The sequence below is a fragment of the Hetaerina americana genome, unplaced genomic scaffold, assembly GCF_022747635.1.
Source record: "Hetaerina americana unplaced genomic scaffold, ioHetAmer1.1.p SCAF_2, whole genome shotgun sequence".
NCBI classification, from domain to species: domain Eukaryota; kingdom Metazoa; phylum Arthropoda; class Insecta; order Odonata; family Calopterygidae; genus Hetaerina; species Hetaerina americana.
This window is the reverse complement of record NW_027286763.1, coordinates 24,867,073-24,893,602: the sequence shown is the minus strand read 5'-3', so window position 1 is coordinate 24,893,602 and position 26,530 is coordinate 24,867,073. Positions and strand designations below refer to the sequence as shown.

The following is a 26,530-nucleotide window of genomic DNA, read 5'->3' as shown; positions in this document are numbered from 1 at the left end:
TCCCGCAAAGGAGACCTGATCCCAAGAAAAGTCAGGGCGAAATTGGCCCCTGAAAGATGACGGACGGCGGCGACGAAACGTTGGCAGAAATGCTTAGTATAACCCGAGAGAACTCTATCAGACTTGTCTAGACCTGTTTCCTTAATTATAAAATAGATTCAATCTGCGGTATAACTTTCATTCCTTGAGAGAATCGCCAGTGATTAAGATAATCTACTCAGTTTATCATTTACCAACCTAGTTCCTCGTCTCTGCACGCGATCTATCTCGGCCATTATTCCAAACTATCCCATACATTAGTAGCATACTCTATTTGAGGCATAACTCGCAAAAGAAGACATCTCTCTTCAACCTTCTTTCTTTCACACATTTCCCCATCCTTCTTTCAATAAATACCTAATTTTCTCTTTGCTTTCTCTCATTTTCCGTATATACCCATCCCCCAAGTGAGGCCGTGATTAAGAGGTTCACCCAAGTATTTTATCGAAATAACATATACGGACGGGAAAACGAGATATGCGCACCAAACAGACTGATTACGGACGGATGGCGTGACAGGGGCAGCGCTTGTGGGGGTGGGGGGACGAAGTGATCGAAGGGGATTGCGCCCTGTCCCTCCCCCTCCTCCCGCCTACACCCCCGGCCTCCGACGGTCAGTCGCCTGGCCGCGCCGGATGCAGCGGGCGAGCCAATCCCTCTTTTCGGAGGGCCCCAAAGTGGGAAGACGACAGGGGTCTGCATTGTGTGTCCTCCCATACGGTCCCCACGACCCCCTATCGGAGGAGCGGGTGCCACGCGGGAGCCAGCGCCCCCCTCTTCCACCGTCGATGTGTGGGCGTCGATCGAGTTCTATCGGGGATTCAGATAGCCCCTCCGCCGTCATTATTAAACCTTTATTTCGTCCGCTCGCCTCCCTCAGTACCTCGGTTTCCTCCTTCCTCCCCCCCCCCATACACGCCTCTCGCCGCCCAAGCTCATTCCAGCGAGGTCCTCGTTCCAGATGATGCCGTTATCATCCCAAGGTCTAGCGTCATAATTTTCGACGTATCCCTTTCAAAGGGCGATAAAAACACTTTATAAATGCATGCTGCGTTTAACGAAAGGATCTGGGCAACCGATCTGCGCTTGTTGAACGAATGTTAATCTTTAAATATACAATCAACTACAAAGTATGTTATATTCTGTTATTTATGGAGAGCGTAATTGTCTCAAATCCTTTTGTAATTTATAATATGATTCAAATCGGAGACAAATTATTAGTTATTCATCAATTTAATTTTGTTGTACCACAGTGAGAATTTTGAAATGATTTTTTTTTATTTGTGTCTATTCTATTGCATCAATCATCACATATCCTTTAGTAACAAAAAGTATTACTAGAATCACTCCCTTTATTATTATTAGTAGTAGTAGTCGCTAAAAAAATAATTATACCAATAGGTACTTACTGTCAAAATGCTGCTCAGTACAGAGTGCAACATTCAAATTTTTGTATTCCTTTAAATGGCAAAAACAACTTCTCGCAGTGATCTTCTTGAATCATAGTTTAACTTTTTGTTTCAAAAAGACACTTTTGCTTCACTATTATTTTTATCTGTCTTTCTTTTCTTTTAACTTCTCTTTTTCACGGTAACCCATCGACAATATTTCTTTATCTTTTCGTTTAATGTGTGAATTCGATGACTGTGAGCTATGTATGCATTCGATCACCATAATCAACGTGTGAATTCTGGCACCCGCGAAGCGTCGATTTACCTCACTTCATCGAAATCCTTGGCCCGTTTTCAAGAATTGACAAACATATTCGTCTTGCATTGTAGACTAATTTATTCATTTGAATAATGTTTTAATATATTTTTCATTTAACTCAGCCCTTCTTCTTAACTATACCGTTACTTTACTTTATTTCAATCCTAGCTTAACCTAACTTTGACCTTTGTCAAACAATAACAAGGTTTTCTAACTCCTTTTTGGCAACATTTTTACAAAGTGAAGGGAAAGATGTTACACACAGGAGGATCTACTTTGTCCTTCAATGATTCCGGAGTAATTCTCAGTGATGTCGCTCGTACTGTCGGAAAAGGTTTGCTTTTAGTAAGCCTCATCTCTCATTAGACGGCGATTTATGTTTCAGCTCCGGTATATCCATCCCATGATTTCACGTTCATAGCCAATTAATACGATAAACTTTTATTTATTTAGAAAAAATTAGTTTCAATTGGTGATTAAATACTTCTTCCAAAGGCTTAACATCGAAAGAGGTCAAAGCCGAGTTGGATGATAGGAAATCTGGATCGTGGATCCGAGTTGGATCGTGGAAAATCTGCTCCTGATTTTGCGACTGTTAACAATTAGGTAAATGAGTCTAAACGTGATTCATGTGTCGTGTCGTGATTCGTGAGTCTAAATTCACAAATAATGAGCATCGTTCGGGATGTTCAGTGGAAGTGACTCCCTCCGAAATGATTGACCAAATCCACGATATGGTTTTAATGATCGAAGAATCAAAGTTCGCGAAATAGCTAAGGCCACCGGCATATATATCACAAGGTGCAGAGTGATTTCAATTTTGCACGAAAAATTGTTTGCGAACAAATCCCGGCAAGATGGATGCCGCGTTTGTTCTTAATGGAGAAAAAACACAATCGTGTGGTAGATTCGGAGGCTGGTTTGACGCTTTTCCGTCGCAATCTTGACATCTTTTTGCGTCAATACACACGTGACAGTGAACGAAACATGGACACACTATTACTCTCCAGAGGCAAAGGAGCAGTCGAAACGCTGGATTTCTTAGTCCAATCCGTCTCCGAAGAAGGCAAAGACGGTTCAATCGGCCTATTTTTATTTTATTTAAATACCCTGCAAACAACCGCTAGGATGTCTGGCAAGGGGTGAAAACATACCAGACTAATTTTTATCGGAAAATGATCCTACCGCGGTCGGACAATGTTATTCTGATCCCATATCGTTATTCGAAAAAATGATCCTACCGCGGTCGGACAATGTTATTCTGATCCCATATCGTTATTCGAAAAAATGGCATCTTAAATGTATCTGTTCAACATTTAATTTCTCTAATGTCATTGGTATTATCTCTCCTATTGTACTTCGATAGGATTATAGCACATTTTTCACATTGCTACTGAAGACTTCCTTTCAATGTATGCAAAAGATTTAATCTGTAATTTAACCTTCGCTCCTTGAGTGAATCATTGAGCTATTAGGCGATGGCCACTGTTTTTTAGGCGATGGCCACTATTTTGGGATGCACACGAAATCATCAATGTTGATTTCTTGCATAAAAGTCTAATGATAAATGGAGATTATTATGCTTCGTTATTGCATCGATTCAGACAGGAAATCATGAAAAAGTTTTTATTAGGCAAATAAACTGATTCTCTTCCATCAAGACCAGCGATACGGATGCTCTCCCGCGCAATTTCGATGGCAAAAATTATGTAATTGAAGTCCTAATTTTTACAACATTCACTTTTTATTCGCCAGATTTGGCCTCCAGTGACTTCTTTAAATTCGCAAAATTAAAAAATGGCTCTGCGGAACACAATTCACGTCGAAGGAGGGGGTCCCCGCCAACACATACTTGTATTCCTATTTCGAGGACCTCCCGAAATCATACTTTTTGGCAAAAGTTTATCGATCTAAAAGGAGATTATGTTGAAAAATAAAAAACAGTCAGCCAAAAATCATTTGTTTTTCTATTTTTTCCCCAAGGAATTAATGGGCAACTCACGTATAGATGAGGCAAAGTAAATCGAAGATAATCAAGGTTCCGATTTCGTATATAAGGAGCATTTCGCATGCATGTTGATTCAATTTTGGCCAAGGTGAATCTGCCCAATAGTAAAAACAGCTCAATGATTTTTTCATAATCAAAATGCTTAACTTATTTGGTTTTATGGAAACTTTTATTGCAGCTTCCGAGAAAAATTACATTCCCAAGACAATTTCCTTCCTCAGTTCTTCGTACCTCAACCCCTTCATGCCGTCTGTTGAAAATAAATAATAATAACTATATATAAATATATATATATATATACACGTACGTATCCAAATACTTACTGGGAATTACTCATGGAGAGAAGATAAAATTACAGATTAAATCTCTTGCGTACATTGGAAGGACGTATCTTTGGTAGTGATGTTGAAAATGTATTATTACCCCAATCGTACTACGGTAGGAGAGATCATGTACATAAAATTAGACAGATTAAGTGTAGAACAGACATATTTAAGATGTCATTTTTTTCACGAACGATAGGAGATCAGAATAGCATTGTCCGACCGTGGCAGAATCATATTCGGGTCAAAATTAGTGGTGTGAATTCACCCCCTGCCACACACCCTAGCGGCGGCTTACAGGGTACTTAAACAAAATACATAAATGAATAAATTACCCCAAGGGTGAGTGAAATTTAACCTTGATGGCAGTGCGGCCAGTTCCTTTCCTGTTGCCACCAATGGTCGGAAGTTCTGTAACCCAAAAAAATCGCACAGCTCGGATGACGCTGAGGGAGCCCAAAAATGCTTTCCGGGAATCGATCCCGGCCCTTCGGAATAGCGCAGTCCAGCGCTCTATCCACTGGACTACCATTTCCCCTTTGTTTGCAGCTGATTTAATAATGTTTCCATGTTTGGAAATTTATACTTTGAAATATGTGATTGCGTGTTAGCTGGCTGTTCACTTCGTATTTAAATCTCTATTATTTTTCCCTTCCCTATACGTTAACCCACTTACTACTCATTTTAGAACTTGGATTGTGGTGAACTCTACCCTCACCTAAAATACCAACCCTTGGATTGATTAATGTGGAAATTTAGTAGTTAATCCATTCACACATCGGCACTATTATGTTGTTTCCTTCTTTATATTAATAAGATTATGTAGTCAGTTTTTATTTCCTGATGGGTTGATTCATTGGGTGAAACATTTCGAGAACTGGAAGAGAAATAGGCAATGTATGCACAGGTGGCTGAAAGTATTGTTGATCCTTTGTAAGATTTACAACACATGGAAAATGCCGGTGGATTCAGGACGGTGTCAGTTTCACTATACTTATATATCTTATGGTTAGCTACTACAGGAATTGTATTAGGTTGGGTAATATTATGGTATACCAAGAATGGACAAGGGGAAATTGAGAGAAATATAAACAAACGAGGAAGTGTTGGGCATGGTAGGGGAGAAGAGAGGATTGTCGGGAGAGATCCGAAGTAAACAGGAAATATGGATTCAGAACGTTTTGATTCGGTATGAGTTTTAGACTGTGAAAGATGGAATAAAGTAAGCCTAAATATGAGGGGGAAGGAATAATACAAGCATTTTGGATGGGATGGAAGATGTATGCGGAGTTGAAGAGGAACTTATTGTTCTGTCAGATGTCAAGTGTGTTTTTTTTGCTAACAGAGGTAGGTAAATGCATTTTTCTTCAGAACTCGTCTTTCATAAAACACTCTTGAATTATGCATTCTTCCTTTCACCTTTCATTTCATTCCACATCCCTATACTATTTTCTGCCCCTTCCTCGCTTTTCCAAAGTTCACCCCTCTATCACAGTCTTCAACATCCCACTGCCAATAAAAATGCTTTGCATCCATTTTTTCTATCTTCTAAGGACTTCTACCAGCAATCCCCACTCCTCCCCCACTATGCCTAGCATCTCCTCAATTGTTTTCCTTTTTGTCCACATGACCTCCATCCTCCTCCTCAACCACATTTCAAAGGCCTCCAATCTCTGCTTGTCATCCTACTCCATTGACCATATTTCCGCACCGTACAAAGCCACATCCCATATCAACGTTTTGGCGAGCCTTTTCTTTGTGTCCCTACTCAACGTTCCTGTCATCAATTCACTCCTACTTGTGAAAGCGTCTTTGCCTAACACAACTCTTCTCTTTATGTCCCTACTGATTTAACCATTTTGGTCCAAAACACTTCCAGAATACGTAAACTGTACCATCAGCTCTATTTTTTATCCTCCCATTGTAACGTTTAATATCCTCTTTCAAGAAAACCGCATAAAATTTGTTTTATTTACATTTATTCTCATCCCATACCTACCGCACTGACTTTTCAATGCACTCAGCAGAGTTTGCAACCTCTTGGCTGACTGAGAAAGTAAAGCTTCATAATCAGCAAACTTAACTGATTTTATGACTTCTCCACTGACTTTCAATCTTATCTCCTGTTCTTCCCATGCCCCTTTAATCATTTCCTCCACATACGAGTATATGTTGAACAGCAAAGGTCGGAATGAACAACCCTGTCTACTGTTCCTAACGCTGCCCATCCGGATTCTCCATCCGCCACCTGAGTTCTGAGATATAATCAGGTTGCGGATAAGCCTTCTATCCTTCCAATCTACTCCTATTTTCTGCAATATATTAATTAATTCTACCTCATTCACTCTATAAAATGCTTTCTCGAAATCTGCTAACTAGACAAATGCATCTTCATTGTATTATATCACCCTCTCTGTTAGCGACTTTATTACTGCTTTGGCACATTAACAGCATCTCGTATGCCTCTCCCCTTCCTGAACTCATTCTGATCATCCCCTTGCTCTCCATCCTTTTGTTGATGATCCTGAGAACCACTTAAGCTGCGTGTGAAATCAGACTTTTGGCACTGTAGTCCTCACATATAGCTACGAGTATCTTTCCCTTTTTTGGAATGAGAGCTAACGCGAGAGATGAATTCTTCCGGCCAGATTCCTCCCTCATAAATGCTACGGACTAGTCCATAAAACCTCATTGTTTCACGTTTTCCTAATCTTTCAAGTCGTTCCACGGGAATATCGATTACCCCCGCGGCCATAATTAACGTTAATTCCCTTAATGCCCTTTCTCTCTCCACATCGAGTAGGCCTTCACTTAATCTACCCTCATCTACATCATACTCTCTCTCTATGCCTAATCTGAGTGATAGAATTTATTCATCATACAATTCGTCTAAGAAGTCCCGGTTCTTTTCTGGTTCAATTAATATATTTGGTGAGTTATAATAAGTTGTTTGCAGTGGGTTTTCTTTCTTATTTCCTGACAGGGTTTTCACTCTCCTGGATAGCGCACCATTTTTACTCTTCCTTTGCAAACTCTCTTTATCCTAACACTGCGATTACCACCACGCTTCTTTGACTCGATTTGTTACCCACCTCAGTCCATAGTTGAACTCCTTATAATTCCTCCTACCTAACTCCGTGTATATTCTACCATTTCCTTCCCTCGTCTGTATTGCTTATCATCTTGTCCGTAATTTCCTTGTCCTTTTCCTATTTACAGGTCTTATCGTTTCATTTGCGGTCCTTAATATCCCTTCTTTCATTTGTTCTAGTTTTTCCTCTGTAGTGCCCAGCTCTTTCCACACTCATGATTTTTTTACAGCCGCCGTTTGTGAATCTTTGCCTAACCATATTATAGTTCATTGTTCCTGAGCTATAGTCCCCTGCCGCTACCATCTGTTCCTTTACCTACTGTCGCGTTCGAATCCTTCATCACTATCAAATGTTTTCATCCATGAACACTTGCAATGATATCTGATCGTATAACTGATCTGATAACTGATCGTATTCCCTATCTACTTCTTCCATCTTATGATTTCCTGGAATGTATGCTTGAACAATGAACAACTTTATCGGTTCCGCCTTCATTTCTACTAATAATATTCTATCAGTCACTTTCTCTACATTTACTGCGCTTCTTCCAACCATTGTATTCAATGTTATTGCCACTCCTCACTGGCTCTCTTTCCCTCCTCTGTATATTACCCAATAACTGTCACTCCAGTAATCCCCACTATCCTTCCATCTCACCCCGCATAGTCCTAAAACATCTATTCTTGCTCTCTCCATCTCTTGGTTTATATTTTCTAATGTTCATGCCCTCGACATCGTCCTAACGTTCCTTGTCCCTATTCTAACTCACTAGGCCTTCTTTTGAGCCGCTACTGTCGCTTCCGCTTGCATGGGTTTCGTGAAATACGATCATGGAACCCTTCGTCCACCGCAGCTGGGCACGACATTCAGCCGATTGGGTTGACTCCCGTAGTTGCCAGGACTCTATAATACCCATCATTCAATTCTCGGGGTAGGTAATTGAGATGATTTCTCGTTGCATTCCTCAATAGTAATTTTAACGAAACACTATCACCATATCGGCACCCCACTTGGGTCAGACACCTTTGAAGCCGCCTCACTGAGGGACAGACGCTGCGCGGGCTACCTTTCGTCTTGGCCCCTACTGTTCGACCTATCAGTTATGAGTGACCCTACGAGTATTAGCAAAGATCATTGGATAATGATATCAAATATCAAGTTCTATCAAATATCGAGGTCATCTGAAGGCACAATCCCTTCCAACACGTCAAGATCCATGAGGAGGGAATTAATAATTAATGAGAGAATCTTTTTCCTCCATTCTCTCTTTGTCTCTTAAATTTTCATTGAAATATTTAAACATTTTATTGAACTTCAGTTTCAATGGGAGGAAGACGTAAACGATTTTTTTTTAAACTGCCTTCTTTTATTTTTTCATTTTCCCGCGAATTGTTATTATTTGGTAATCTACCGGAAAAGATAGGTTTTTGGATGGACACAGCTACTAAATAAATATTTTGTGACTCCTAACAAAACACAAAATCAAGCATCCTACTCTAAATCAGGTCTCCCTTCATTTCTGAGAACTTCCTCCCTTCATCCCGTCCAGCATCCCTATCCTGTTCCTTCCCTTTCCTCGTTTGCCCAACATCCTCCCCTCTATTACAGTCTTCAACATCCCACTGCCGGTCAATACGCCCCTCATCCATTTTTCCTGCCTCCATAGGATTTCTCCCAACAAACCCCTCTCTTCTCCCACCATACCAAGTACTTCCTCATTTGTTTTCTTCTCTGTCCATTTCACCTTCTCCATTCTTCTCCACACCCACATTTCAAAAGCCTCCAGTCTACGTCTATCCTCCTGCTTCAATGACCACGTTTCCGCGCCGTACATAGCTACGCTCCATATCAAAGTTTTTACGAGTCTTTTCTTAACATTCTTACTCAACATCCCTGTCTTCCATTCCTTCCTCATTCTTAAAGCCTATTTGCCTAGCGGGGATCGAGATGGTGCGGGGGCTAACGTACTGGCTTCCCACTCAGAGGGCCCGGGTTCAAATCCCGGCGGTGTTGAATATTTTTCAGAGGTATCTCGATCCCTACTTGAGGTGCTTTGTGGAGGGCACTTTGAGTGAGTGCGCCGTCCGTCGGATGGGACGTTAAGCTGCGGACCCCTTGGCGCTTTTCTTTAAAGAGTAGGCTAATGCCGACGCCGGGTTTCTCTCCACCCTTCATCCTTTCCTATTCATCCCCTATGGCGCAAATGACCACAGCAGTCGGTCGCCTCCCCTAAATACTACTACTACTACTACTATTTGTCTAGCGCAATTCTTCTCCTTACGTCCCTACTACTTTGACCGTGTTGGTCCAAAACACTTCCGAGATACGTAAACTGTTCTACCTGCTCTAGTTTTTGCCCTGCTACTTTAATGTTTAGCTTAGCCTTTTTCTTTCTAGAAGATCGCATAACCTTTGTTTTATTAATATTGATTTTCATCCCATACCGGTCGCACTGAATTTCCAATTCACTCAGCAATGCTTGCAACCCCTTGGCTAACTGACAAATTGCCTACGATTTCATTGACCGAAAATTCAGATCTTGTACAGAGGTGCCCAGACATGAATTTTAACAAACGTGATAGCGCTAAACCCCCTTGAAGAGCAAGATTCATGATTGCAACCATTGCGCTACAAGAATAAATTTTCCAAAGATGAACCATAATCTAACCCCAGATTTCGGATCCTTGCAACGCCACGCCTATCCGCATTTCTTCGCCTTTACATCTCTTTCAACCCATGTAATACAGGAAATGTAATACCCATGTAATAACCCTGTATATGTATCAATATTTTGGGTTACTGAAGGGCAAGTCGAAATCTGTCCCGGGCATGGTTCCGGGGATGTTCACGCACCCACGCACCCTTCCCCATCCCCTATGAGTCGTTTTTCCTTTCCCGCACCACTATACCCTTCGCTCGCAGAACAATAATGCCGAAGAGAGATCCATCCCTTCCCAGGGAAAGCTCTCTCCCCTCCGAGTCCCCGGCCTCATTTGCGATTGTTGTGACGCTCAGGCTGCGTGTTTGTTTCTCGTTGCCCTGGCAAACGGTCCCTTCCTTCCGCGACCCAAGTAACTCGCATCGGAATATCAGTGTGTTTACAATTCGTCAGTGCCATTGCCTCCTCCCGCCCCCCTCCTCTCCTTCCCCCTCCGCCGGCAACCATCTGCAGCGAGTGGGCGAGCGTCCCATGTGGCAGTTGCGGGTGCTCCTCGACCCTTGCCTCAATTTGAAGAACACCAAACCGACATCTCAGAAAGCATCATCATTGACATTTAAGCCACCCCTCGGCCCTTGGATTCCAACTCTCGCAACCTAGACCCGAATTCCCGCGTATTTCCTTCAGATGCCTCTCTGCGTCCTACGTGAACTTTTCTCTTCCGTGATACAAACGGAAGGACAGGTTCAAGGTGTACCCAATTCACCCGGTGCCTCTGGCCCTCATGCTTAATGGCTTTTGATCTCTCACTATCCCCAGGGTACTTAGTTCTTCATCTTTTCCGTGTCCGAAATCTTCAGCATCCTCCTCAGACACCTGACACGACCACGAGCAATGTACCGTGTGAAAGCCACGCGTCGGGGCATTTAGGGAAGCCAGTCCTATTTAATAGTTTCCCTGGAAGATCTGGTACGGGTACCCGACAAATCATACAGCTTGGGCGAAGCTGAGTGTACTCTGGGATATTCTCGGGAATTGAACCCGGACCCACATGTCAGTATCCCAGCGCTCTACCCCCTGAACTAACACGCCCCACACCACCCAGCTAAGGAGGATAATATTCCTCATTGATCGATGTTGCCAATTGCTCATGTGACCGATCAATTCACTGAATAAAACATGAATAAAGACCCTCCATAAAAAATGAAAAGATTGATGATGATGCGTGATGAGTGTGAAACACTATACGAGTATACGCCCGTTTGCTACAAGTTCAAATCAATTCTCGGGTCGCCAAACAAATGACGGTGTCCAGTAACGGCGGACATTTGCGCATTTGGTGCGAATGAATCGCGAAGGAGCAAATCGGTAATCCGCCTCTTCACCAACCCGCAGTAGCCTTACAATAGCATTCCCATTTCATGTATACCTTGGGGAATATGAATTGTGTTCGATTTGTGAAAACGATTCGATACTCATCTTTTGATGCGCATCACCGGACTTCCAAAAATTTTTCAACAGCATCACTCGGACCAATTTTTTCATAAAAAATATGTAAGTGATGGAATATCCTCGAATTGCCACTACCGTAACGCGAGTGGAGGCGAAATTTCAACATTTTCTGAGGCAATATTTTTTTCCAATCCTCGGTGACCCAAAATAATTTTTCAGTCTTGGTTAGAGGAAAGCACAGTTAATATTGCATGCTTGATTCAGACAGTAATCGGACATGCGTGAAACAGAGGCATTGAGAGGGTCCAAGACCTCCATCCCAGGAGGCGGAAGAGGGAGGAGAAGAGTATGGGGCCGGGAGGGGGGGAAGGAGTTGGGGACGGGAGAAAATGGGACGATGGAGAGAGGAGCGGGGAAGGGGAATTGTGAGGATCTTTTGAATTTAACACCAGGGGAGCCAGAGTAAAAATGAATCCCTCTTTCCCGCTCATAATTTATTCATGATTCAATTTATCATGGCAGACCACCACTCTCCGAAATCCCTCCCCCAACTTGGAAACTGATTCCATTCACCGTTCACACTTCTAGCTTCTAACGAACGTAACTCGTGATTCGCTTAAGAGTTGGTAATTTAAATGTTAGTAGCGTTGATAAGAGCAGCATTTTCCCCGCTTTTAAGGATACGCTCGCAACCATCCTACTCAACCATAGTATATACTCGTATAACTCTGGTATCGCGCGGGCGAAATTGGACACGAGCGCACAGCTGAAGAGGGGTCACCTCTTCAGTACCCCGCAGCGAACTCATTGCGGGAAATAAAAAAGTGGACTGCTCAACGTACTGTCAACATGGATGCTGACACCGTAACCAAGATATCCTGATTTTCCTCGCTGCGAAGAAAAAACTGTTGATAGCGGACGCCACCATCTTGGGGATCAGGACGATCGTCGGGGAGGGTCTGTGCGGATATGCGTGGCTGTTGCCGCATTTGTTCCGGTCGCGTAATGAGAGCGAGGCCTGGAGGGTGTGTCAGGTGAGGGCGGGAGAGAAGCGGGCGGAGGAGGGGGCTGATCCAGCGCAGGGGTGTGTCCATGTGTTTGCTTCATCCGCGGGGGGTAAAAGCACCCTTTCCTTCCTTGTACATGAGTCTAACTTGTCCTGTGACTACTCGACGACATATACACCGGAATTACCACTAGATTAATCAAGTCAGCTTTTATCGCTACCTGAATACCTCTATCAACCACCTCCCATGTATTTATAAATCTTCTCCCCAGTTTTTATCGGCACCTTGGCCACTCCACTCTTCGGCACCCTTTCCCTCCACTTTTAATATTTGGTAACTATTCAGGGCGATGGATATCCAATGAGAATAAATGTAAATAAAGTAACGTTTATGCGGTTTTGCAGAAAGAAAAAGGCTACCTTAAACGCTAAAATACGAGGGTAAAAAGAAGAACGAGTGAAACAGTTTACGTATCTCGGGAGTTATTTGGAGCAAATGGTCAACGTTGTAAGGACATGGGGAGAAAAATTGCGTTAGGCAAAGAAGCTTTCAGAAGGAGGAGATGACAGGGACGTTGAATAAGGATGTCAAGAAAAACCTAGTCAAAACTTAAATATGGAGCGTAGTTATGTACGGCGCGGAAACATGGTAATTGAAGCTAGACGATGGGCGTAGATTGGAGGCTTTTGAAATGTGGGTGTGGAGATAGATGGAGAATATTTAGTGGACAGAAAGGAAAACAAATGAGGAGTTACAAGGTATGTAGGGAGAGGCGAGAGATTGCTGTAAGAAATTCTAAGGAAACAGGAAAAATGATGCAAAGCGATTTTTTGGCAATGGGATATTTGAAGAGTATGATAGAGAGGTTGATGATATTAGGAAGGCGAGGAAGGGGCAGGAATAAGATAGGAATGTTGGACGGGATGAAGGGAGGGAGGAAGTATACGGAAAATAGGAGAAACACGTTGTAGAGTAGGATGTTGGGTTGTTTTGTAAGGCAAGAAAAGATAATTATGTGGTAGTTGTGTCCATGGAAAACGTACCGTAATCGGTATATTACCTATAATAATAGCAAAAATCTAATGAGCAAACTAATATACACTTTTTGTTTTACTTAATATTTTACTATTTTCACCCACATTATTATTTTCTTTCTCCTCACACATTATCGAATGCTATTATTTACCATATGGTTTTCTGCGATTTATATCCACCGTTTTATTGATAATTATAAATTACTCACATCTCTCTTTGGGTTGAATCCCACATGTTCGGAGCATCACCAAAAATCTAGTAAAATAATATGCTCTTTTTAAGTTCGTTATTCAAATAAATCAAATCTTAGCTAAGTATTGGCTAAAAACCCTCGAGGAAGTTCTTTTCTTCAGATTTAAAAAATTATTTTCCAGGCACGCAGCGATATGAAATAAAAGGCTAAGTGTTGAAAGCTACCACCATTGTCGTCAAAACGAAAAAAGCTTAAGGAGCGTCCAATCCTCATCGGTGGGAATGAGTTTTCAGATCCTCATCATTACCTATAGTGGATTCCTTCACAGGTTTTTAAATAGACTGTATTTCAGTACGGTTCATAAAATATTTGCGTTAATAAAATGTCCAAATATTAATCTTGATGAGATATTTTCCTTCTTTATAATATTGTCGTTTTTCTTAGGTTCATAGTTGTTTACGGGGCATAAATTTATTATTATTTCATATGATAAAGAAATGATGGAAAATTTTGGAAGGTTTTGTGATGTGGCTGTGGAGGATGATTTAATAGGTCAAATGGACCGATAGATTGAGAAACTGACGAAGTGTGAGAAAGGGAAGAGGAAGAAAGATCCTTGATGAGAATGATAAAAAGGGGAAAGCTATTTGGGTTGGCCACACGCAGAGAGGAATGACTGCATAATGAGTGGAGTAATCGAGGGAAAAATTGAAGTGAAGAGAGAGAAGAAAAATGGTTGGGGTAATGGAAAGGATTAGAAGATACCACCAAATGAAGAAAGATGGGCAGTGAACTAAGGAGAAAAGTGCCCAACTGATACGTATCTCACTCTCAATCCAGAAGAAATCAGATGATCATGGTCATTTTTCATAGTATCAAAGAACATTAGTCTCGAGATAATCGGCCCGCCAAGTCGAAAGACCCGTGGTTCAAGTCCCGGTCAAGAAATTTCTTTAGGCTTGTGATCTGCTCGATTTCACCTTCCCCAACATTCCTGTTTGTCTTTTATGTGTGTTCCTATCCCTTTTTCTTATATACAGGGTTCGTCCGGAAAATAAGTGTACTGATTTTTTCCCGCCGCTCCAGGCGCGCCCAGCACCGCTCTGACGGGCTGCGATTGGAGGGGGGTATGTTGGCAAGCGACGCTGAAAAAGGCAGTCGGCTCTGAGCTGTGGTGTAGTGAGGAGCTCTGTTAACGCGAACCTCCACGCTCGACCCACGTCACGGAACGCGATGCCGAAGTTTTTAGAGCAGCGCTTTTCCATCAAATTTGCGGTAAAGCTTGGGAAATCGTCTACCGAAACTGTCGGTATGATTAACCAGGCTTACGGGGAGTCAGCCATGTCCAGAAACATGATCTTTCGGTGGCACAAGATGTTCGTGGAGGGCAGAGAAGAGGTCGACGACAAACCACGGCCTGGACGCCCATCAACGACACTCACCGACGAAAATGTGCGAAAAGTTCGCGATGTACTGAACTCTGATCGTCGTCTTAGTGTTCGGATGATAGCAGAGCAGTGTAATGTGCCAAAAACAATAGTGCAAGAGATTATTAGGGAGCAATTACAGATGCGAAAAATTTGTGCAAAGTTGGTGCCGAAAGTGCTCAGTGATGATGAAAGACTCAATCGTTTGGAAATCGCGACACAACTTGCGGATCACTGCAAAAATGATCCACATTTTTTAGAGAACGTTGTTGTTCCCGAAGATAAAGAGGAGTTTGAAAGGAACGCGATATGGGACTTTGGACGCCGTCAAAGAGGCCGTGACGACGTGTCTTCGAGAGGTTCCCGATGATGCCTTCGCGGGAGCGTTCCAGGAATGAATGGGAACGCCGCTGGAACAAGTGTATCGACTCACAAGGGTCCTATTTTGAGGAATATTAGCTTAAGATATGTAAAAGTGTAATACATTTTTTTTCCTGAGCTCAGTACACTTATTTTCCGGACGAACCCTATATGTGGCGAACACATATCCATGTGTATGAATATGTGTTCGCCATTTTTTTGGGTTTATATATATATATATATATATATATATATATATATATATATATATATATATATATATATAAACCCAAAAAAAATTGGGTTTATGTATATATATATATGTGTGTGTGTGTGTGTGTGTGTATATATGTATATTATATATATTCATTCTTAGATCATGGATATAGATATAAGGAAAAGGGATAGGAACACACATACAGGACGGACACTTTCTTTCAATACCTCTGTCCGATCCTTCCTCCTAACTCTTCTCCATTCTTTGAGCTATCCTTCCTTCTTCTTTTTTTCTCTCTTCCATACAGTTTCCCCCCGCTAAGTGGCCAATCCAGTTCTTATCTGACATTACTGATTAATAAAAGCTTATTAGATTGCTTCGTAGAGTATATTATTGAAAGAGCACGTTCCTCCCATAAGGGTAATTTGTCTCTTATCTTTTAAGGAAAAATTCTGATCAACCGTGAAAACAATGTCATAAATAAACGATTCTCCTTGATTAGCATCATGGATGCAATTTTTCAAATTATGTAAATTTTCTGAAGTATCGCTTCTCTTTTGATATTACTCCTCGGAGTTGAGTTCGTCACTTAGTCACTCCGGAGCAATGCGCTTAATCATCGAATGTGTGTCGTCAGTTGAGGTTGAGGGATTCGGGCTGTTTGATTGAACCGAGTGCTTATTTCCATCGCGAACGAATCGAGTGTGGCCGGACTGCCGTCATTGAAATTGATGCGTCGTCGTCTTGAAGGCCGTTCCACAGATTTCAACGATCTCAATGTGACGAGGTCCCGGGTGTCTCCCGGCGCCTCGCCTCTGGCCGCTCATTATGCTAATACTATACATGCGATCTTCGGGCGGAGACTCGACACGCCCCCCTGAGTGATGACTCCACTTCTGCGGTGCGATGGATCCGTGAGGGGGGCTCAGAAATCGCAGCTCCCCTAGTCTGGCCTAGCCTGGCTGCCCTGAGCGATTACATATGAGTACCCAACCGTAGCAGTTCCTTGCTGCTAGCATCTGACGTACCGCGTCCTGGGGTCATTTATCGAGAGAGCGGTCTCAAGCACGTCAGTTGGGGTCCGCTGTTCCGCGCCGTGAGACGACACTGCAGGAAACCAAGCAGCCGAGTCTGTGTCGCTTTCCGAAATTTTCAATTCCTCGAATCTGAATTCCCGATTTGCCCTCGATCTTAGATTCGAACTCAGGAGTGAATCCCAGCATCGATCTGATTTCTTAGGGCGGAACAGAATGTATGGGTCCCATGCCACACCGATATAGTCCCAAACAAATCATTACAATTCAGTGTTAGTATTGCGCACTGGATTAATCACTATGCTAAGGTGATCTTCCCTGGCGCGTGAAAAGGATTAAAAGGTACCAATAAATGAAGAAATATGAACAGCGAACTGAGGAGATGAGTGCCCAGCTGATTTGTGTCTCGCTTTCAATTAAGAAGAAATCGGAAGATCATGGTTATTTTTCGCAGTGTCGAAGAACATTTGTTTTGTGATCTAATTAGAATATATATATATATATATATATATATATATATATATATACATTCAAACACGAAAATATATATATATTCTAATTAGATCACAAAACAAATGTTCTTCGACACTGCGAAAAATAACCATGATCTTCCGACACATCAAAGCCACTTCAGTACACATCAAAGCCACTAACCATCAGCAATACCTACACCACACTAGCTGTCATCCTCAACACACAAAACGCTCGATTCCTAACTCTCTCTCCATCCGCGGACACCGAATTTGCAACACCACAGCCACTCTCAACAAATACCTTGCCAATCTACACCTTGCACTCCTCAAACGCGGTTACCCAGAAAAGTTGCTACGAAATAAAATCCACCGTTCCACCCGACCACACACACCACACAATAACAAACCCACATCTGACGCAGGACTCAACCTTTGCACCACCTATTACCCCGGATCACACAGACTGAAAACCTTCCTTAAAGAACTGTTTCCAATTTTACATGACAATGACGCGACCTCATCCTTACTACCCCAATGCCCATCTATCGCATATAGACGACCCGCCAATCTCAAAAACCTTCTGAGGTCCACCAACCCTTTGGCGCCCCCCCGTGACAAATTTCCCAATATTTCCCCAACTTGCAACCGCCCCCGATGTAAAACCTGTCCTCTTATTATGCCTACTCCCCTCTCCCTACATCCCCTCATAGCCCCCCCACCTCGTTCCCACGCTAATTGCCTCTCAAAAAATATTATTTATCTTTTATCATGCAAGCATTGCACTTCCTTCTACATAGGTGAATGCATTACGCCCTTATCCATCCGAATGAATAATCACCGGTACTCCTGTAATTCTGCCTCACTCTCTTCTCTTCCTATCCCTTCACACGCCAATTCCCACAACCTTTCATTCGACCAGTGTTTTTCCCTCAGCATCCTAGAATCCCTACCTGATTCAGCTACCAACATAGAGGTGAGAACTCGTGAATCCGCCTACATACTATCCTTCCGTTCCTTTAAAATTCCCACCCTTAACCGCCATATTTAATTTCCCTCCCAGCATTCCCTCCACACCTCCCCTCCACACCTCCCCTCCACGCCCATAACTCTTTCCCCTCTCCTGTTCCATAGCATATTTTCAGTCTCTCTTGAAGAAGGCCCCTGAGAGGGCCGAAAGCTCGAACAATTTACCGTGTAAGTGTTCTTTTATATGTGTCTATTCTTTTCTATTTGTGTTATGTTGTGTCAGCCAATTATATATATATATATATATATATATATATATATATATATTTAATATGGTTGTACCATTTTTAAAATGAATAAAGTATTATTATTATATATTCACACACACATACTATATATATGGGTTTGTGTAATCGATGATCAGGAAGCACTCACGAGAACAATATAACACTTGGTACAATTTACCTCAAAAATATAAATAGACACTCGTAAAAGTCACAATAAGAAAGTTTGAGCTGAGAAGAAGATTCTTCACCTTCTCCTCAGTTCCTTCTTTCCTTAGAAGGAAGTGGTTTGTATACCGAAAATCTGGAAAAGTATGAGTGTCATTTGTATGTGATTCTCTGTGTTTTTTTGGCTAGCGATATCTCGTTCCTTTGTTTAAATTATTATTCGCATCCGTGAGACTTTCTTACCAGATATATATGTATGTATATTTAATCATCTGTGTGTATAGACATATATATAACCACGCACATATAATTCTTATATAACTATAAGTCACGACAGGAAAGTTGCCCCACGTTTCAAACTATAAAAAACGACATAACGGCAGGATGGAGAGACACAAATCAGTCTAAATTGCTAGGTCTATAATTCTAATGTTAAGAAAATGCAGTTTGTGTTAAATGAAGCTTTTACGTTGCACATATTTATTTTTTTCAAAGCGAGAATTATCTTGGGCCTTCAATTGTTGCTGACGTCCATTTTGACACTCGGAGAGTCACCCTTGACCTTTCCCTCAGTGTATCCGCAGGGGGGAGGCGGCGGAGGCCTGGTGCTGGGGGCTGGCAGAGGTCATCACCACGTGGAGGAGGCCGCGGCGCCCATCGGAGGCGGCGCCACCTGCATCATCCCTGTGTCATCGGGAGGGGGAAGCGGCGGTGGCGCTGGCGGCGGTGGCAAACGGAAGCGATCGTGGTCGCGCGCTGTGTTCTCAAACCTGCAGAGGAAGGGCTTGGAGAAGAGGTTTCAGCTGCAGAAATACATCACGAAGCCGGACAGGAGGCAGCTGGCCGCAACGCTGGGCCTCACAGATGCCCAGGTACAGTGGGCGGCGAATGGGAGGGGGGTTGTGCCAGCTGTAACCTAGTACTACCACCAGAATAGCGAATGAACGCTTTTACAACATACATGAATGTGTGCTCAAATTTTCCTTTTTATAACAACTGTAGTCTTAGTCAATCTAGATCTGCGGTAAGCCCTTAAGACAAACCACTACCACTCTGCCAGCTCTGTCAACAACGTGACGACATAAAGTGCAACAAACCATTCTTCAAAGCCGGGCATACTTCCTGACTTATTCCAACCAACCAGTCTGTTCTTCCTTCTGCCCTCTTAGCTCACTCAGCATCCTTCCATCCACATACCACAGGTTTCAATATTTCAGTCCACCAATACAATCTCATCCCTTCTCCCAATGACACATCCCTGCCCCTACCATATCAGACACTTCTTTGTTGGTTTTGCTGTCAGTTTTTAATTTTATTTTTTTCATTCTAATCCACCCTTACACCTCGAACTGCTTCAGTCGATGCTCATCCCCTGCCTCTATAATTATGTTTGCTATCCCTATAGAACTACCTTCCATATCAAAATTTAAATTAACCAAACCAGCAGTTTGGAAAAGGCCAACTAATTAAATTTCTTTTTTCAAAGCATCTACACGTATACCTATGTATCACCGAATGTCCCCGATAACTTACCAAATCATTTCCATCAAAAGATACCAAATATTTATTTGAGAGATGGTTGAGGTAGATACTTTGTGGAAGTCCATTTGTAACGCACAAAGAAAGAATCAAACAATACAAACCAGATGATGCCACAGTGTAGCAAAAATAGTTGACACAATAAATTCTTTTCTGTGGAAAAGCAGTCTTTGACCCAATATTTAAATCTTATGTGATGAAATTAAACATTTGCTGATGATATTTAGCCTAATAAATACTCCAGGCCCACTCATGTACTGAAGGAGCTACCATTAGAATTTGTGCCTTTCCTAGAGACCATATTTAAGAAATTGCTTATGGATTATTTGGTTTCCAGTGATTGGAAAATGGTTGTTTAGCATCTACATTTAAAAACAGAGACAAGAAGGAAACAGATTAACTACAGACCTTTTTTCCTCACATCCATTACATACAAGGTCATGGAACATATAATTGCTAATTTGATAGTGAGGCATGTCAACGGTCAAGAGTTATTGATAAAAATCCAGCACCATTTCCAAAGCAGCAAGTACCGTGATACTAATTGCGCTTTTTGTTCGTGATATCTTAGTTTTCTGAGAGAGCAGTGTTCCCATAGTTCTTCTAGCTTTTAAATAGCTTAAGACAGAGTACTTCATAGTAAACTACTCACAAAGCTATGGCATAGGTTAAAATTTACTGAGCTGGACTAATGAATTTTTAATGGTCAAGTAAAAAGAGTAGTCATAAATGGTGTTTGCTCTAATGTAGCACAAGTCACTCCTGGTGACCCCCAGGCAAGTGTTATTAGACTTCTTTTATTTCTTCTTTATGTTGATTACATTAACTCCGTAGGAAATGGCAAAATACATTTATTTGCTGGCGATGCAGTGGTTTAGAGAAATATCCATAATCTTGAGGATTAAGCAGCTTGAGCAGATGACTTACAATTCAGGCGTAACACTAAACAATTACAATTAAACTTAAAAAATTGCATAGTGATGAATTTTTGGAAAAAGAGCAATTCCCTCCCAAATATCTATTGCATCAAGAACACCAAAATAGAGAGAGTAGGCTTGATTAAGTACTTAGGCATTACCCTCACTCATGACCTCTCCTGGGTAAAACATAAACAGGGAATATGTGGAAAAGCTAACAAAAATGGCACTTGCATGCCTCTCCCCTTACTGAACCTAAACTGATCATCTCCTAAGTAATCATTTGCTCTGCTCCCATCCTCTTATTGATGCTCCTGAGAATTACTGTATGGGAAGTCCAACTTATTGTTCAGTAGTCCTCACATATTGCTGCCTTTCCCTTTTTTGGAATAGGAACGGACGCTGATCTGACTAAGTCTTCCAGCCAAATTCATCCTTCAGAAATGTTACAAATTAGCCCAAAAAACTTTTCCTTACTCCTTTCCATCCATTTTCCCTGTCTTCTTTGGATATATCCAAACAACTCTCTTTCTCTTTCCTCCCCCACCAAGTCTATTATTTCTTTGTTCAATTTCATGTCTTTCAATTTAACCTCTTCCATCATTCTACACACCTACACCTCAAAAGCCTCTAATCTATGCCTAACCTTGCTTCAACAGCCAAGTTTTCTGCACATAATCATGATTCATCCTGATTTTTTCATTAGTCTTTTCTTAAAGTACTTACTCAACATCCTTGTCATTAATATCTAACTCCTTATGAAAACTTCTTTGCTTTGTACAAGTCTTCTTATTACCTTCTTATTTGACCAATTTGGTCCAAGACCCAAGAACACATGTCTGTTCCAACTGCTCTAGTTTTTTCCACCTATTTTAATATTTACCTTAGCTTTTCTCTGTCTCAAAAACCTGAGTGTAAAAATCATTTGCCTTGACAGGGATTTAAACCCTCATCCCATAATTTCCAGCCGAGTGCTTTAGCCAGTTAAGCTACCAAGGTGTCCTCTTATATTCAAAACTTTTGAGCGATTTATAGGAGCAAAATGTTGTGATGAAATTGTACCATACCTGCCATATAACAGGCATTCTCAGTTGTGCATGATGCATCACAGTCCACGAGGTTAAAGCCAACTTTAAAAACTATGCTGTATTACCTTTGACAAATTCAAAGAAACTGCAGGAGGTGCTGCGACTGGTAATCTTTGTTTTGTTTATATTGACTCTCATTTCATTCCTATAATACTTCTTTATAATGCCATCAGCAATAACTGTAAGCTCTTGGCTGGCTGACTAACTAAAGCTAATCTGTATACCTAACTCATTTTAACAATTCCCCACCAATTTTTATTCCTATCTCAAGTTCTTCCCATTCCATTTTCACCAAGTCCTCTACATATAACTTGAAAATTATGGGTGATAGTGGACAATCCTCTCTTACTTCCTGTGTCAACTTCCATCTACCACACAAAGCTGAACAGTTAAGTTTGTCTTGACTTTTGGTTACAATATAGATTTCTTAATGATTCAAATTATGTAGACCATGGTAACTACAGGTACATGCAGTATGGTTGCTAAACTATAGCTTAGCACTCCAGGGGTCATGAATACCTACATCCCCTTCCACACGTCACAGTTGTAGCCCATTCATAGGTGGTTTTTCACTTGACTTGGTAATGTTTATTTCTGTCACCTATTCTGTAAAGCATAATTGTTTCATTATTAATGATCTTAAGATACCTTTCGTCAAAGAAGTTCCTTTTAAGCTAAACTTTAGACCATATTAATGCAACTTAAAAGGAGATTCTTGAAAAAGATTAAAGATTAGAATTGCCTGAACAGTTTCGACTCATATGCAATAATTACTATTGAAATAATTTCTAAATTCCAAGGTACAGTAGTCCCATGAATAGGCCTCTCAGCTACTGACTGGAGGGCCTGGTCTCAGTTCTGGATGATGATGCTGGACACCCTCAGCTTTTATCTGCTTACTGTCCACTATTACTAGTGTGTGTGGCAGGGGTGATTACACATTAAGCAACTTCAAAAATTAAGTCTCTTAATTTTTAGTTACAATATATTTCTTTCAAATTTCTGGTTTTGTTTTATATGAGGGAAAAATGGTTATTAGAGCAAACTGCCAGGTGTAGATTGGAGGCTTTTAAAATGTGTGTGTGGAGAAGGATGAAAAAGGTTAAGTGGGCTGAAAGGAAAATAGCAGGGTATGGGGGGGACTGGATGAAGGGGTACAATCGGGATACATCCAAAAGAAGCAGGAAAGATATATTCAGAGTGTTTCACAATAAAATTGCCTTTGTACAAAGCATCTGTAAAATCGCGCGCTCGCAAATGACATCATCACAAAGAAAGAAACAGCCTGATTATATTAATAGGCCTATATAATGAATTAAATATAGTTATAGGTGTGTGAATAAATTGGTCCAGCAATACTGACCATTGCCACAAATACATATATAAACAGGGAGTGTACAAAAAAGAAAGAGGTTGGTAACAACTATTGTGACTTAACCAAGGCCTTTAATAGGATAATTGAATGAATGAATAACTCAAAATCATGTCTTTGTTGCAACATCTGGTGTTCCTAAAGGATTAAATCTTTACCCAATACTTTTTCTGACGAGGATGCTCTGTATGGATGATGTTAGCTCTGTTCTCCAGTTAATTAAATATCTCCTATATTCCGATGATTTAAAAATGTTTGTCGAATTGATTGGTACAATGGCTTTGATGAGTTTCACCACTTTATTGGTGCTCTGAAGGGCATGATTCAAATTGCATGTTCATGCAGTTCAATGTGAAAAATGTATTGTAGTCACTTATTTAAAAAATAAGGCTCCCATCTCAAATAATTATCATTCAAATTGAACTCTTACCATTGAAAGAGCTGAATTCATTTCAAATTTAGGGTTTATTTTTGACAGTAAACTATGCCTTAATACTCACATTTGGTACATTGTAATCAATTTCTCAAAATGTTGGGTTTGCATGTTAGATTTGCAAAGATTTTAAGGATATATTTGGCTGTATTTATCATTGGTTTGGTCTTTCTGGAACATACTTCCTTTACATGAAACCCTCATTTCAAAAAATCCATTAAGGGGATAACATTTAAATCTAATTTATAGCGTACATAATTATAAATTTAAATTAGGAATAGCTGATAAGAATCTGGAAGAATTGAGTCACTGTCTGAATCTTCCTACTCTTTCGGCATGTATGAAGTATCTTGTACTGTTCTTCTTGTGTCATTTACTTAGAATGGTTAATAAAATTAAACCTGCTGACTTACTCTCCCTGATAAAATTTAAGGTTCTTTCATCAAAGACTAGGAGTTGCACTCTTTTTGAATTTCCTTTCTCTTATTATTATTTTTAATGGTATATCTCAATTAATCAGGCAATGCAGGGCTACAATTACTAATGTTTTTCCCATCATATCTTTACTTTATTTTTGAATAATTTTTATTTTAACATATCTTTAAAAAATTTTATTTTATCTGGCATGGAATGACAAATATTAGACCTAAATGAAAAGGTTTGACTTTAGGCTAGTTTTCAGGATGCTTTTGTTATTTTAAGTGTTTATTGTCCAGCTAAATGGAACTTAAATCTATGCACAAAATGCAAGACTGTTAATTATTTAAAAAATTGTTTCCTATTGTCTAACTCTTTCACCTATATCATTTGACTGTAAGACTAATCAAGAAACTTGAAAAAGGGACAAATTTACAGAAATAAATATATTTTTATTTGTGGACAACATTGTCAATGCACACAGTTACCTGAGAGCGTTTTGGTTGTAAAGGGAATGTTATTGATTTTCATAGAATGGAGAATGTTTAGCAGATAATAGAGGAAGGAAATGAATCGATATGTTGGATGGAAATAAGGGAGGCAATAAGATACAGAAATAAGGAGGATTTATTGTATTGTGGAGGGTGTCACATTAAGTGAGGCTCAGAAATGCTGTAATTTTCAGTTGGTGCAGCAGATCAGAACCACATTTACTGATACTACACATAATAATAATAATTGGATTCAACATAGAAAGTAATTGATGTAAGATAAGGTTCAATTGTCAGTTTATTGACATTTTTTTACTCAATGAAACTTAGTGTTTCAAAAATATTTTTTAATTTTTATTTTCAAAGAAACAAATGGGCCAAATCCATTTAACATGCCATTATAATCTTATTTTATGCATCAATAATTTTTTTTGTCTCTATAAAATGAGTATTTTAATTAAAGTTTCTGGATGATCAAGAAAAATATATGTAAAATGTATTAATCGTGACCTATAATGCGAAAGAGAGCACACTGTCAGGATCAAATTACATTTAATATAACTTTAACTCATGAATGGAAAAAATTAAACCTTTGGGTGAACATTTTTTGATGTAATTAATTCCTTCCAAGAAACTGTGGGAGATACCATTACAGTAACTTTAGATGGAGTCATGGGCAAATGCACATCATTACAATACAACAATTTTAAAGTGTAAAAATTGTTTCATTTTAATAAATCGGTCGGGCTTATTAATAAAGGTAAGCTTTGCAACCTGTATACCATGTACTCATTTTATGAGTTTTAACATGGAATTCAGAAGGATGAGAACGAAGTAAAATTCAGTATTTGAAACCTGGGGCAAAACTTAGAGTAGAGTGTTTGGGTTATTATATTCTGGTACTGGTAATTTTGTACTTGTATCTGTGAGCTAGTTCAGGAAATGTAGTCACTAGTATCATGATGAGAAAAGTCTTGACCATCTGTAGATGAAATAATAGCTTACATTATTATGAGAGCAATGTTGCTCAATATTTGATGTGTAAGTTTGCCATCAGTACCATAAGCTTGAGAATTAGATATATACTGATGCATCTTAATCAGTTCCTAGCGTAAAAAATTCTATTTCATAGTACTGTGAACATAAGTTATATAGTAAAATGTGAAATGGAATCAACAAAGGCCTGAATCCTAGACAACCATCCCTGAGAAAAACTATAGGTGCAAGTTATAACTTCAAAGGAGGCAACAATACCCCTACTACATACTACCGTCCCCCATTGACGGAGTGGCAGAATGATGTTGTATTGCTGCCTTGCTTGCTTCCAGGTGAAGGTGTGGTTCCAGAACAGAAGAATGAAGTGGCGCCACAGCAAAGAGGGGAAGCAGCAGCAGCAGGTGGTGGTGGTGACGACGGAACCTTCCCTGGTGCCCCCACTGCCACCCTCCCCCCTCCACATGCTCAGCAGCCACCAGGACAGTGAGCAGGGTGACCACTCACCATCCACTGTAACAGACACAGGGTTCGGCCCTCCAGAGTGGGAGGGGCAGGAGTCCAGGTCAACAGACAGACCAGACTCGACTCAGAAGGGCCTGGAGGAGGAGGAGATCCAGGTGGACAGCTGAACTGGGGGGTGGTGCAGACATGACTGGGGGAGGGTAATGATGGTGGGGAAGAGGGGGGCCCACTAAAAGACAGCCTTTGGGAATGAGGGAGCATGCTCTCTCACAACGGCTGGATATTTAATGGAAGGCACTGAGGGAAAGAGATCTCTGCTAAATGATTGTGCTGTGTTGAATCCCAAGGTGTGAATTGAACACATACCC

General features: G+C 40.8%; 1 protein-coding gene across 1 annotated transcript in view; it reads left to right on the top strand.

The window, feature by feature from the left end:
• LOC139687618 (H2.0-like homeobox protein) overlaps nt 1-26,329 on the top strand; it is a 108,985-nt gene extending 82,656 nt beyond the window's left edge. The window contains exons 4-5 of the mRNA XM_071584849.1: nt 19,021-19,319; nt 26,033-26,329. Coding sequence (XP_071440950.1) covers nt 19,021-19,319; nt 26,033-26,329 — 596 coding nt within the window. The remainder of the gene's footprint in view (nt 1-19,020; nt 19,320-26,032) is intronic.
• Nucleotides 26,330-26,530: the final 201 nt, after the last annotated feature.